The 16046-nt window shown below is 32.2% G+C and overlaps 1 protein-coding gene across 2 annotated transcripts; it reads right to left on the bottom strand.

Moving 5' to 3' along the window:
* Positions 1–2828: 2828 nt before the first annotated feature.
* Positions 2829–14730, bottom strand: LOC132754391 (UDP-N-acetylglucosamine--peptide N-acetylglucosaminyltransferase 110 kDa subunit-like; the record flags this gene model as incomplete). 2 transcript variants are annotated; one of them, XM_060745010.1, is given in 15 exon segments in its annotated part: positions 2829–5110; positions 5750–5991; positions 6463–6804; positions 7338–7520; positions 7850–8125; positions 8503–8718; positions 9143–9301; positions 10872–11051; positions 11461–11562; positions 12262–12415; positions 12812–13053; positions 13316–13421; positions 13826–13915; positions 14331–14410; positions 14614–14730. In XM_060745010.1, coding segments are annotated over 15 exon segments (2646 nt in total), but the record flags the coding sequence as incomplete, so codon positions are not given.
* Between the last annotated feature and the right edge of the window lie 1316 nt (positions 14731–16046).

The following is a 16046-nucleotide window of genomic DNA, read 5'->3' as shown; positions in this document are numbered from 1 at the left end:
TCTTATTTTTTTCAAAGTTCAAGAGGGATAACTCTGTCAGAAATCATCAAACCATACCCAAATTCGAACTTGACCAGCATATTCCTAAGATGTATCTCTATTTCAAATTTGAGTTGAAAGTGTGTAGCTGTTGGGGAGATGATGAAAGGAAACTAAAAATTTCATATCATTTTCAAAGTTCAAGACGGATAACTCTGTCAGAAGTCATCAAACCATGACCAAATTCGAACTTGACCAGCTAAGCGTATTCCTAAGATGTATCGGTATTTTAAATTTGAGTTGAAAGTGTATAGCTGTTGGGGAGATGATGAACAGAAACTAAAAATTTCTTATCTTTTTCTCTCTGTCAGAAATCTATTATCATCAAACCATGACCAAATTCGAACTTGACCAGCATATTCCTATGACATATCCATATATTGAGTTGAATATGTTCAACTATTGGGGAAATAATGGACGGAAACTAAAAATTTTCCTTTTTTTTCAAAGTTAAAGGGGCATATCTCGGCCAAAAATCATTAACCATGACCAAATTCGAACAACCTGCACATTCCTTGTAAAATTTGAGTTGAATGTGTGCTATTGTTGCCAAGATAATGAACGGAGACTGATGATGCAGAAGGACGGAAAGGGGTAACACTATTAGCCCCAGCCATTTTATGGTGTGGGCATAATAAAGTTGCCAGTTTTCTTTAAACATTTTGTCATCATTTCATGCTTTCCTATAGTGTGTAGAGTTTAAAACATAGCATGTATTCTCTGTGTAGTCAAGAGGCTGTATAGAAAAATTACCAGTATTTTCCTGTACCTTTACGCATCATATATCTATGGGTCACTTGTCCAGTACTGATATTAGTGGAGTGAGAATATCTTGTGGAAAAATAGTGGGTAGTCACCTGATATCTTTCTAAATGGACAAAGTCAAAAGACTGGTGTTTATTACATGTTTTGCAGTAGATTACTGAATTATAACGGTTAATTATATTCTGATAATTTCACAGTAATGATTACCAAATATAATTTCACAGTAGCCGAACTATATTTGGCGTAAAAATAAAATATTTATCATTAATGAATGTTTTTTTTCAGCGGAATTGTAGTCAATCATAATAAAAAATGTACGTGATAACTGTAGTTTGTAAATATTTACGAACGTTGTGCTGAAAAACATCTAAAATCTAAAAATAATCATGGAATTATATTTTGCTTCAACATTGTGACGTCATTATTTCATGACGTCATGAAGATAAGAGCATGACGTTACGCGGCAACAAGAAACATGGCAATGCCACGAAACCAGGTTTTCAATTATCTCCATTGTAGATAAATATGTTGTATTTGTAATACAAATGCAAGCAATAAACAATGTAACTATGTGCAATGTAAAACATGAATAATGTAGGAGGAATTGCCACAGAAGAAGTGTTCACTGTATATTCTGTATAAGGAAAAAATGTATTCTGTATAAGGAAAAAAAACAAAGGGCCATAATTAGGTCAAAAATTATCCAATCACAAAACCTCTACAATATGCGCCAGGGCACATGATGACAAAGCTTCTGTGAAAGTTTGAACAAAATCCGTTGAGAAATGTAGGACTAGTTCAGCACAGAAGAATTTGTTCACTATATATTGATAATTCTGTATAAGGAAAAAAAACAAAGGGGCATAATTAGGTCAAATATTATCCAATCACAAAACCCTGACAATATGCGCCAGGGCACTTGATAACAAAGCTTCTGTGAAAGTTTGAACAAAATCCGTTGAGAAATGTAGGACTAGTTCAGCACAGAAGAATTTGTTCACTATATATTCTGTATAAGGAAAAAAACAAAGGGCCATAATTACATCAAATATTATCCAATCACAAAACCCCGACAATATGTGCCAGGGCACTTGATAACAAAGCTTCTGTGAAAGTTTGGTCAAAATCTGTTGAGAAATGTAGGAGGAGTTGCGCACAGAAGAAATTGTTCACTATATATTCTTTATAAGGAAAAAAAACAAAGGGCCATAATTAGGTCAAATATTATCCAATGGCAAAACCGGACAATATGTGCCAGGGCACTTGATGACAAACTTCTGTAAAAGTTTGGTCAAAATCCGTAGAAAAATATAGGCAGGAGTTGCGCACAGAAGAAATTGTTCACTATATATTCTATATAAGAAAAAACAACAAAGGGCCCATAATTAGGTCAAATATTATCCAATCGCAAAACCCCGACAAATATGTGCCAGGGCACTTGATGACAAAGCTTCTGTGAAAGTTTTGGTCAAAATCCGTTGAGAAATGATGGAGGAGTTGCGCACAGAAGAAATTGTTCACTATATATTCTATATAAGAAAAAACAACAAAGGGCCATAATTAGGTCAAATATTATCCAATGGCAAAAACCCCGACAATATGCCGCCAGGGCACTTGATGACAAAGCTTCTGTGAAAGTTTGGTCAAAATCCGTTGAGAAATGTAGGAGGAGTTGCGCACAGAAGAAATTGTTAACGCCCGCCCGCCCGCCCATCCGCCCGCCGACATACCTCAATCTAATAACCAGTTTTTTCCTTCGGAAAACCTGGTTAAAAATCAGTAAAATGGTGTAAAAATCGTTAAAAAATCATGAAATAAACAGAAAATTTGTTTGTTTTACATGTAAGATCAAATAATATTTCACTCGTGAACCCCAGCTATTATATTTCTTCACTCGTGGCTACGCCACTCGTGGAAAATATTGCATCTGGTGTTCACTCGGTGAAATATTTTTCGATCTTACACTGAAACAAACAAATATCCTCTATATATTTGATTTCACATAAATAAAAAAGTCAAAACTGTTTCATTAAAATACAATGCTTTATTTTTTTTGCAGGATCAATACAATTCCAATCCTTAACTACAATAACATAACAAGCACACAAAATCACCAACAATATACAGTGTTAGCCTATCTACAATGATTTCTATTCCAATATAATATAACAATCGGGGGGTCTGTACACAGGAATTTCATTCCATCAAGTTTAGAATAAGGTAAAGTGTACACATAAATCTGTACAGAAGAAAATACAACACCAAATTAAATAATGTTTAATGAACACATACATTTGTTTTAATGTTCCGTAAAAGCACATCTATGGCATTTATCAACAGTTTAGTGTGAGTGAATAAAAAAAGTTTAAACAGTTAAGTGTGAGTAAGAAAGCTTAAGTAGTTATTAAGTAAACATTTACCAGCAAGTATGATTTACTATGAACCACAATATTTCCCAATTCCTTATGAGTTGACTGGACTTGAAAAGTATAATTATTTGTCTTTTGTTTTTTTGCCTGTTACATTTGAAAATCTTGTAATCAATTTATATATATAGTATTTATAGGAACAAATATGCATGCATAGTTGGTGGCACTGCATCACAAAGATTACTTGCACATATAACTTATAATTAAGACAAATTCTAGTTTAATAACTGCAGTGACAGTATATCTTCATAAAATTTTAAATGACCCTAACACAGTCACTGTAAAAAGTTGAAAAAAATCTTTACATCTATATAGATTTGTTGAAAAAAATCTTTACATCTATATAGATTACTATGAAATATTTGCAGATACAATTTGTTTTTCTGTTTAAAGATAAAACAAAACATTAAAGATACAATAACTGAAAATCTTGCTAAAAGCAGAGAAAAAATATTAAGATTGACCAAGATCTAACATTTATACGGAAAGTCAAACCAAAAATTTTGGAAAAAAATAGTTTTGTAGTAATAAGTAAAATGTAAATAAATAATAATTATAAATAAGTAAATAATTATATAAGACCTTAAATAGGATTAAACATGGGTCTCAAAAATCACCCTATGTTGAGCAAAAAAAATACATTAAACAATCTTTAACTTTAAATAAATTGAAGGTCAATTTGGAAATGTTTCACTCTTGTTGGAAATTAAAAATAAACTGATATACTTAGTATACAATATTTGAATTTGCATTTCATAAATATGGTAAGATATTCCATTGCATAAACAAAAGAAATATTATCACAGTTCATGTGTATTATTCAATTTTATTATATTTAATATGAATTTCAAATGGGTTTCATGAGGCAATTACCTCAGAGCCATGATTTTGAGCCACTCATAAAATCTAGATTTCTATTTTTGCTCCCAAGCTGCGTATGGACTGTAAATATACTTCAGTTGATCAGTAAAATATTGTTTTGTACATAAATTTCATTCCTGTAAGGCAGCTATTACATTGGCTTCTTAACAAAAATAACAATATTTTAAATTTTCAACGATTCATTAATCCAGTAAAATATTGTCCAAAGTTCTGCAAATCTTCAAATTCTGTCTAATACAGCACAAATTAAACTTTTGGTGAAAAATGCAAGAATACTCAATTGTTACAAAATGTTTCCTTTCATTGTTCTAAATAATGGGAAAAAACAACTACTAGTCATTAGTATAAAATAACAATAGTTTTAGGTGATTCTCACTCTATAATCACAATCAAAATTTAAATAAATCAACATTTTATTGGAAAGATCTTAACAAAAATGTAACATACAATGTATATCTATCCATCAACACAATTTCATAAATTAGTAAATATCTATCAACTTCAAATTAATCTTTTCGAGTCTAATGCCAATGAGATTTTCATGCAAAAACAGATTCTTTTAAGAAATAAAGCAAATCAGCCATAAATAACAAACTAAGCAAAATGAATAAGCAATAGATTTTTTACCGTACTCCATTGTCTATAAAACAAATTCTGACATTTTCTGAAAATACTGGATAAACACTTGGTGAGAAGACAGACAGACAGACACTATTTATAAAGAAGAAATGTACAGCTTTGTGGTGAGTAATCTAGGGGTATCATGTACAATTGAAACACACTATTAAAAGGTGATTAACAAGTCAGAATCAAAGGGTCAATAATAAACTGTCATGAACTAGTTGACTTGTGTTACATGTTTGGGTGGCTCCCCATGTGAACACGTTTTCCACATCTGCCAAAATACTTTCTCCATATTTTTTGCATACATTGAACAGTTGAACAAAGGACTGGTTAGCCGAGCCTTCCACACTTTAGCTCTCATTGCTTGTAAACTGAAAACATAATACAAAATGTTATACAAATGAATTCCTGAATGTGAGGTGTTAAAACAAGACTTGTCACATTGGACACAGACAATGCCTGATAAAACTAGACCAACAAGGACATGGTTACTGTAAGAAGTGTTACAAGAATAAAGAAACTCATTTACAAACACTTTCATATATTCTGAGTATGCTCAACAAAAAGCATCTAATGTATGCATAAAGATATTACCAGGCACAACCATCAATATACTATTTGACATCCAATTATAATTTTCATCTTTTTAGCAGTTGATCTGGCATTTGTGCTTAACAAGTCTTCTTAATGTACCATTAAATTTTGCTTAAATTTTTCAAAATCCATCTAAGAATGATAGAATCAATGACGGGATTATCAATGTACTTTTTCTTTAAATATTAAAATCTTTTGTTTACTTTTTCTTTAAATTTTAAAATGTGTGTTTAACCTTGACCTTTAAGCTACAAACTTGTTCTCACTCATATCACATTATTTTGTATCACCAAATATTAAAACAAATTTATTCTAAAACCTGTTGACAAATGACAGAGGACATTTCTAAAACCTGTTGACAAATGACAGAGGACATGTTTATGGATAATTATATATGACATATAAAGGAAACTCACTAATCTCTATCTGTCCCTAGTCTGGCTGCTATATTAACATAATCATCTCTATCTGATGCTATCAGTTCTGGACATCCTAATGCTTTTAGTTGGGAGGAGGCAACACGTGAAGCCAAGGTCTCTTCCGGATATGTTACCATTGGTGTACCTGCCCACAGTACATCCATCCCTGTTGTGTGACCATTACATAAGGGTGTGTCCAGGCAAACATCTGCTAACTGTCCACGTCGTACATGCTCCTCCTGAAAACCACATGCAATAATATATGCATGCATAACATCCAAATATTGTTCTATACATACAACTATTACTTTTAATGAAGTTGTGTTTCATTTTTGGAAAAAAAGGCTTTAAAATCAATCCAAAATGATTCAATTCTGCACTATCAGTCCCTGAATGAGCAAATGCACGCTCATTCAGCCAAGAATAAATACATATATCAATTTCATCAGAATTATATCATTATGAAAATGATTATGTGCTCCATTATTTTGCACTGGTACCAATCTGTTTTCTTCGGAACAATACACAATTCGTTGTCAATGAATTTGTTCAGCAAGGAGTATAAATGATGTTGGACATAGCGTCTTTTTTACTTTATCATCATAATATCATATATACACTTGTCAACTCTGCACATCTTACTTATAAACCAACATCTTTAAAAGTTAAACCAATGAAAATTTGAAAAAGAAAACGTTAAAGCTACCTACTTTTGGTGCTACATTTGAAAACACAACCCTACTAGCATCTATCCCTTCATCTTTTGCCTTCTGAACAATATTTGGTTCACCAACTGCAGGGAACTTGAGCAGCCACAGCACACTGTTTGGTACTCTCTTCAGAATGTCCAGCCACATCTGTAGTGTCTCAGGGTCTATCTTATACAGCTGGTTAAAGTTGCAGTACACAACAACATCTTCTGGAAGCCCATACTGGCATCTCGCACTGATTATAATGTTATCAGGAATTTCTTCTCCAGTAGCACATTTATTGTTTGTCTGTAAGAGTAATAAAATTTGGCTGTCCGCATTCTCACTATCAGCAATGCATACCTGGAAATTATATAGTATTATCTTTTACAAACCCTCCCATTTCTTATTACCAAAACATTATTCTCACTCACAATTACAATATTGGCAAAAACCACTGACTAATATGAAATGCTCTGTAAATACTTCCCCACTTCACCGACATGTGGTCAGGTCAGTTCCAAAGAACTCTGGTTAAAAATGTTGGAAGATCTCTCATTGGAGCTGGATCGTTTGTTAAAAAAACTGCCTTGTATGAAATAATAAGTTACAACATCTAAATGAGCCGCGTCACGACAAAACCAACATAATGGATTTGCGACCAGCATGGATCCAGACCAGCCTGCGCATCCGCGCCATCTGATCAGGATCCATGCTGTTCGCTATCACTTTCTCTACTTGTTTAAGGGTTTGTAAGAGAACAGCATGGATCCCCTGATCAGACTGCACAGATGAGCAGGCTGGTCTGGATCCATGCTGGTCGCAAACGCACTATGTTGATTTTGAAGTGACGCGGCTCAAATATACCTGATCTTGTTTAACTATAACTAGTTTACCTGTTGGGTGGTTACACCATTTTGTATAGTGACACCATTCACTAAAGCATGAGATAATCCACTCTGCATCATCTGTGTTAGAACATGTCCCACCTGGACAACTACAGTTTGATACGTCACGGTACCCGGCTCCCCATTCTCCTCATCTGTAGTTGTCCCTGGTGCACAACGTACAGTTACAGTCTGTAAAATAGTCATCGTAAATAACATTCAATAAACACCTCAAGTTTCCATAACATGAAGATCATTCAAGAAATCTCTTCAAGCTAAAAATATCAAAAATTAAAACACTTTGACCTATGCAACTTTTTATTTTAATTTCAACTGACAAACTGAAGTTCTTCCAAATGGACTTAAGGGCCAATATTTGTTGTTTTGTTTTGTAGAACTAAGGGTCAAGGCCCTAAATACCATTTTCATGGAGCAAATCAATTAGTTTTCAACATTATACCATTAAAAAATCTAGTAAGTTTGATAACTCGAAACATGATTTTCATCCATAATATTCTTACCTTACACTGGACGGCATCTTTCATGGCTTGTAAATTGACTCCATTAAGGACTATATTATTGTCCTTGAAAAGCTGATCTTCATCTTGTTTGATAAGGATCTTCTCCAGTAGATGTGGAAACATGTTTTTGTGGTCCCCAATGAAAAATGTGTCTGGCATGTAGGCCAGTTTCTCTGAATACTGCATGTCTATTTCAATTGGAGATGTGAACCGGTCTGTGATAATGTAATCCATGAATGGTGCACCACTCGTACCAGGGTAACCTAGCCACATTACCTGTGATCAATAAAACAATACCATTAAATAAACTCATGAATACATAACATTACCAGGCTTTAAAACAAAAGTGAGTTGATTGTAACAAATACCATGCTGATAAATAAACAGAGCTGTCAGAAGGTCAGTCTGCTCAATTATTCTCATTGATTGATGGTAAAACAAGAACCTGTATAAAGGGCCATAATTCTGTTAGAATCCATGTTAGAGTTATAATCCTTGGAATGTGACCTATTATGCATTTCATCAAGTGTGTGGTCCTTGGAAAGTGACCTTCTGTGATGCTTGCAAATAAGTGTCGACTCATTCCCATAAGTAGTTTTGGACATACCAACTTGCACACAAAAATAAATAAAATTTCCATAATTAAACCTTACCTGGATAGGTGCAGGTCTCAATGCAAATAGTTCATTTCTAGCTCCTTTAGTATAACCATTCATGTTGACTAGTATATGTATACCATCAGAGTTGATACGATCTGCAGCTTTACCATTGCATGGTATCTGGGACAAATCTACAAAATGTTCAGCTTCCCTAGAAATTTTGGCTCGGAAATTCGTACCATCATCTGCACTAAGCGAGTAACAAAATACCTGCAGAAACAACAAATGACAAGGAAGTTCAGTCATCATTTCAAATGATCAAAATATGTAAAATATTAGGCTTTATAAGGCTTTATTAGAACAAATACAAATGCACTATAGTTAGTTTATGTGATACTGATGATGTATATGAAGGAAATATTCAATATAATGAAGCATTATGATCAGAGCATTTTAATGTGAATAGCAGGTCTAAAACATTAAAAACTTAATTACAGCAGAACATTATTTTTTTCTTATTTTCACAGAAGAGACAAATGATATTAATATGAGAAAAATATCAGTGCTATAGATTTTACAAAAAAACAACAACAACAAAACAACACAAAAACTATGAATAACTTTTCATTTTTACAATATTCCTCAAATTTGAAAATTCTTATAAAATGATTGATAAGAATGAAAAACTGTATACCTCAACAGAATCTTTATCATGTAGCCCTGGTATACTCTGCATCAAATGTGATGTTGGATGATTACCAAAGTCAGAGCTTACATAACCAATCCTCAATCTTCCACCACTTACAGTCAAATCTTTCGGATGCTCGTATGGTGGCTTGTGTAATATATTTATCTGAAAATACACAACTCAGAATTTAATACAGGTTTTAATTAAATAATTTTCTGACTTTCAGTTGCAAAGTTCATGTACAAGTAACTGCAAAAGAAATCTTTCTTTCTATTAACCTTCTTATCTATTAAGAAGAAAACTATTTTTCATAATACAACTAGAAATGTGTCATCATGCCACGGATGCCCCCGCATGCAGCCAAAATTTCAAATGTTATATTTAGTTCCAAATTTGTTTGCACAAATTATTTTTTTCATTCTATGTTCAAAGCCCTTAAAACTTTTCAATGTTAACACAAACCATTTTTATACAATGTTCAAGGCACTGAAATTATTCAGTCTTAACCTTTTGAAAATAGCATATTGCATATTTGTAGCCAAAATAATGGCTATATACATTTCCACAAAAGTATGAGTGCTGAAACTGAAAGTTCAAAATTTTTCCAACATTCAGGAAAGATTAGTTTGTCCAAAATCATTGAACAACGACCAAATTCCAACTTAAACTGCTTATTCCTAAGATGTATCTATATTATTTTCAAAGTGAAAGGGACATAACTCTGCCAAAAAATCATCGAACCATGACCAAATTCCAACTTGACCTGCGCATTCCTTTGACATATCCATATGTCAATTTTGAGTTGAATATGTAATACTGTTGGGTTGATAATGAACAGAAACTGTAAATTTCATAATTAATTATCATTTTCAAAGTGAAAGGGGCATTACCCTGCCAAAAATCATTGAACCATGACCAAATTTGAACTTGACCTGTATTTTCTCATGACATATCCATATGTCAAGTTTGAGTTGAATGTGTTGTACCGTTGGGGAGATAATGAACTTGGCCTGCGCATTCCAAAAATATATCCATATGTCAAATTTGAGTTGAAAGTGTAATACTGTTGGGGAGATAATAAACGGAAACTGAAAATTTCATATTATTTTTAAAGTAAAAGGGGCATAACTCTGCCAAAAATCATCGAACCATGACCAAATTTAAACTTGACCTGCGCATTCCTTTAACATATCCATATGTCAAGTTTGAGTTGAATGTGTTGTACCATTGGGGAGATAATGAACGGAAACTGAAAATTTCATATTATTTTCAAAGTGAAAGGGACATAACTCTGCCAAAAATCATCAAACCATGACCAAATTTAAACTTGACCTGCGCATTCCTTTGACGCATCCATATGTCAAGTTTGAGTTGAATGTGTTGTACGATTGGGGAGTTAATAAACGGAAACTGAAAATTTCATATTATTTTCAAAGTAAAAGGGGCATAACTCTGCCAAAAATCATCAAACCATGACCAAATTCGAACTTGACCTGTATTTTCTCATGACATATCTATATGTCAAATTTGAGTTCAATATGTGCAACGGTTATTAAGATAATGAACGGAAACTGATGATGACGGAAGGACGGAATGACGGAATGACGGAACAGGGTAACACTATATGCCCTTGCCATTATATGGCAGGGGCATAAAAATGGTGTATTTATCCTCTAATTTAAGAAAGGATAATAAAGAGATGAAAACCAATCAATATTGGTGAAATATATGTTACCTTTTCTAAGCATAGATTAGCATGTCTCCCGGCTATATTCTTCCTCATCTCGTGTTTTAGTGGATACAACATACTATGATGAGGATGTACAGAGGGGAGACGATTCTTCTCTAACTGTTCATCAACTATCAGTACTAACTTCTTCATTCTCTCCTCATACTCACTCCAGTCACACACAATCTAAACGATAATAAATCAACTAATATAACAACATTCAATAAAAATATACATGACAACAATATATGTAAAAGTAGTCACATTTCGCATAAGCAGAACTATGAAATTCTAGTATTAAGATACTTAATACCCAGATTAAAATCAGAAAGTTTGCTTATTAATTTGCTGTCTGATTTAACAATTTTAATATTACAGATTGTAAAAAAACAACTTTTAGGTAGAAGAATATACTGAAAATATATTTCATTACAATAAGTGAATGCAGCTATTACTTATGTGCTTATAATGTATTGTAGATTATGTTCTTTGTACAACTCTTAATAAAATGTCTGTTCTGCTCTTGAAAAGATAGGTATTTGCAGTAAAGCTATAACATACAAGTTAACTATTACTAAGTACAACAAATATATACCTGTAAACAATGAGCAAGATTACAATAAGCATCTGGGAACTCTGGTTTTAACTTCAGGGCTGTTCTGTACGACTGTATGGCTTCTGGGATGTTACCAGAATCCTGTAGGAAAAATTGTACAACAATATAAGATGAAAATCAATACCTTTAAAATAACAGAGAGTTAATTGATATCAAACAATAATCAAAGCTAAAAAGCTGTTGAGCAGACAAATCTAAAACTTTGTATGCTTAAAAGTCAAGAGCACAGCAAGCTAAGTTAGAAAGGGGCATAACTTCAAAAATATTGCTTTCAGAATTATGCCCCTTGTCTAACAACTGCATCTTGTCATGATAAAGAACTATTTAAAGTTTCATGTTGATAACTTTTAAAATGTTTGAATAATGGGCTAGGATGAAGTTTTTGCACAACAACGAACATAAAGATGCCACTGCAAATAAAAGAGCTCAACTTTTTCTTGAGAAATGACCTGCTAAAAATACTTAACTTAAATACAATGCTCATATTTGAGCCGTATCAGAAATATTATGTAATCTGTATAATTCGCTAATAATGCACTGTAAAATATGGATACCAACTATATGCTAGTACATATTGACCAGTTAACTAATATAATCAACTGTCTTGTGAAATGTAGCAAAGAAAGAATACAATAATGAGTTAGAGATTAGTAAAATTTTGATCCTGTATATAGCAATTTCGTTAACAGTTATACAAGTATGTGGAAAAAGGCGGATTTAAAAAAATCCTGATTTCAGGCATAACCCTAATTTTGTTACATATTATAAAATCAAAGTTACCTTGTGTATAGAGGCAAGATTACTGTGGGCATCAGCAAATGCAGGATTGATCTGTATAGCTCTAGTATAACATTGAAGGGCTCCCTGCACATCCTGCATCTCCTTTAATGTGTTACCCATGTTAGAATATGCATCGGCAAATGTTGGTGAAATTCTGAAATATAAACATGAAACACAACTTTAACGAAACTAAACTTACAACTTTTAAGATGTGAATGTCATTCATCACAGATATTCCTTAAAAGAGACAATAGTAAGAGTTTATAATAAGACAATCTGAAATATATCATAAAAGTAAATTCACACAAATTTGTCTTAATAAAATAAGATATAAATAATATGAATATAAATAATCCATTTTCAGAGGATGTTTCTATTTTGAGAATAGTCACTCCATCAGAACTTGTTTTCTTCAGTTGGAAAATAAAAAGCCATATGGTATTAGGAAATTGTCTGGTAGTCTACCCAGACAACTGGAAAGATTATTGAACGACATAATGCACATGAAAATATTTTCTTTATTTAAAATAGTCCTACAGATGGAGCATACCTAATTGCTTCCTTGTAGTGTAACAGAGCCTCATGAAGTTTCCCTTGTTGTTGAAGTACACTAGCTAGATTAGAATGTGCCACAGCAAATTCTGGGAACACTTCCAGGGCCTTCAAATAGAGACGTACAGCTTCCTCTGTGTTTCCCTGCTCACGTTTGATATTTGCCAGGTTATTTAACGAGTCAGAGTGGTTAGGGGCTAGAGCTAAAGCTGTATTATAACATTCTTCAGCTTCTTGAACCTGTTAGAAAAAATATCAAATTAATGATTATCAAACAACTTATATCTACACAAAGTTATTCACAAGCATTAATCAAGCTCATTACTCAATACAATTTCTACTACAGTGATTTCTCTATCATCAACATATTTTTTTCCATTTCTTTAAGTTATTTGAAACATAAATGATATAAAATATTTAACATAATTCAATTTGATTTATGAATCTCTACATTTTATATTGTTGATTTGTTGAAAAGATATAAAACAATTTGATTAAGTACCTTTCCCTTTTCTTTGAGGGCATTTGCTAGATTACAGTAAGCATCAGGGAAGTTAGGCTGAAGTTCTATCGCCCTTTTGTATGTATCTATGGCAAGATCAATCAACCTGCAAAATAGGTATTAAATAGTAAGCAACTATCTCAATACAAAATATCTTCAGTTTATTTACATTAAAATTCATTAAAACTACAGCTCAAATTGTTAGGTAATCACTACCATTTAATCAGTCCATACATGTATAAAAATTTCCATTTACAGAGATCAACATAAAGTTATAGCCAAGGAATTACTATTTACAGATGTACAGACTGATCTGGCTCTATTCTAGTTCACATATGGTTTCAGCAGGTGAAGGGTCAAATAAAAAATTGTGACCATTCAATTTTCTACATCCATCTTTGTAGTATTTATAACTTACATTGATTGACTTTCACAAGCACAATATTAATCATAGAGAAATCCCATCAATTTTTTTTGTATAAAAAAATAAGGTATTTTACCAGCACTTACCCTTGCTCATAGTAAACACATGCCAGGTTACCATGTACAACAGCATGATTGGGGCTCAGATTAAGAGCTCTCAAATATGATGCTACAGCCCTAAAAACAACAAAAATACTCTATAACTATAGAAACTTAACATGACATTATATCTACTGAAAATACAAAAATACCACACTAAAATAAATTTCTTTAAAAGTTTTGCTTCAAATACTTTAAAACTGAATGTTTGCTTTCTACCTTTGCCCGCATTTGTTAAAAATGAAAAGAATTTAAATGTTCTCACTGAATCATAAATTATATATAATTATAGTTAAAGAGAATATTTACTCATAAGGACTTGGGGTTAAAGTTAAAAATTTCATATCACCATAAGATCTGTAGCTTTAAATTCCTCATAAAATTCTCTCATAATGTTCAACTTTTTCATGAAAGAAACTCCTGTCACTTTTAACTCTTTAGGGTAAAACAATGTTTCTATAAAAATATCTGTTTCTATAAAAATATTTCTTACCTGTCAAATATCCTGGCTTCTTTCAAAACATTTCCTAGATTTATATAGGCATCTAAAAAGTTTGCATCTAATGCTACAGCCTATAAGAAAAATATAACTACATGAACATAAACAGCAGCTTTGAATCATTTGTTTTATCAAAATGAAAATGCAAAAATTCAATATTTGATGTCCTTGTAGACAATGCAAAATTCATAAGAAATGCTCATTTTTTTAATAAATATGATTTCATAGCATTGTTCAATATAAACTATTACAGTTTCAATGTTTAAATCAATCATACCTTTTCAAAATGATGTATTGCCAGCCAAATCTCTCCCTGGGCATTGAACACACAACCAAGGTTACTCCAGGCTACTGCAAAGTTTGGCTGTGTTTCTATTGCTTTAAGGTAACAGGCCTAGAAATGGAAAATTGAAGAACATAAGACATACGGCACATAATATTAGAAGATCGCCAGCGAGGACGCGCATGTCTCCCAACAAACCTACGCAGAGCGGGCAAATTTGGAACATCACGTAGAATGAGACAATACTATTCTCTTTGTATTTCCATTCTGTATCTTTGCTTTTTTATCAAATTTTTAACTAATACTAGTCTGTGAAATAATTTTCAAGTTTGTCACTGAAAAAAAATAAAAATAAAATTTTGAATAAATCCCACAGAATTTTTCTTTTCTGAAATTTTACACAATTTATGTTTCCCCGTAAAAAAAAAATTTTGCAACAAAATCTCACAGACTTCATAAGTTCTATATTAACCATGAAAGAGTTTAAATGTAATATATGTAGCAATAATTTAAACAATGCACACAGCTTCCACAAATTCAGCTCTGAAAACACTGCTGTGACAATACTTCCATGTGATTTCTTTCAACAGATAAACATCATATCTAAAATTCATGTATCAAAGTACTATAACTCTATAAGTCAGAAAGCTGTGTGCATTTGTTAACATTGCCTGAAAGATATTCTGACATTCTATTTTTGTCATGTTCCAAAAGAAAAGGCAAAGTGAGGAATAAATCTGTGTCTTTAAATGTGTATAGTATATAAATTCTATGTATCTGTCTCGCATGAAATATGCACAGTAAAATATTTTTCAATTAGATGTTCTTTTTCATCAGGTATCAAGTTCTTTATTTTCATCTATTTCAGAAAAAATATTTTACGAAAGAAAATAATAAGGAACATAATTTTTTCCATAGAAAAAACGTGAAAAATTCTTTGAAGATACCAATTCTCATGAACACAGTGAAATAAATTTCTGATTCAGAGTTTCATGGACTATAATTTTAAAGACCTTAATATAAAAAAATATTTTCTGATGCCTCAGAAGGAGATTGCTTTAAGTTGCATGCGGCCCCTCATAGCAATGTCCCGATGAAATCAGTTAAAACTTGATACACTTGGTATTTAGACACACTTTTATACATGTCACGTTGCCTTGACTTATCAGCGGTCGCTTCCTACGCCAAGCTGGCCGCTTGCTTGCAAGAAAATTTCCATAAATTTTCTGAAAAAATTCAAGATTACTGTTTTTACTCACAGCCAGTCATAATTATTCCTTCTTTGGATGATCATGTTCTTAGTTTTGAAAAGATGTCCAATCAGATGTTTAAAAAAGGAGAAAAAAAAATGGGGCTAATTTTGATTTGATTTTCTGACAAAAAAAAAAAAGTTCCGAAATTTGTTTAGACTGACTATTGTGATACAA

Source organism: Ruditapes philippinarum, unplaced genomic scaffold (assembly GCF_026571515.1).
Source record: "Ruditapes philippinarum isolate M1 unplaced genomic scaffold, ASM2657151v2 ctg1619_1_1_1_1, whole genome shotgun sequence".
NCBI classification, from domain to species: Eukaryota; Metazoa; Mollusca; class Bivalvia; order Venerida; family Veneridae; genus Ruditapes; species Ruditapes philippinarum.
Note: the sequence above shows the minus strand (reverse complement) of the source record. Positions and strands in the feature narration are given on the sequence as shown.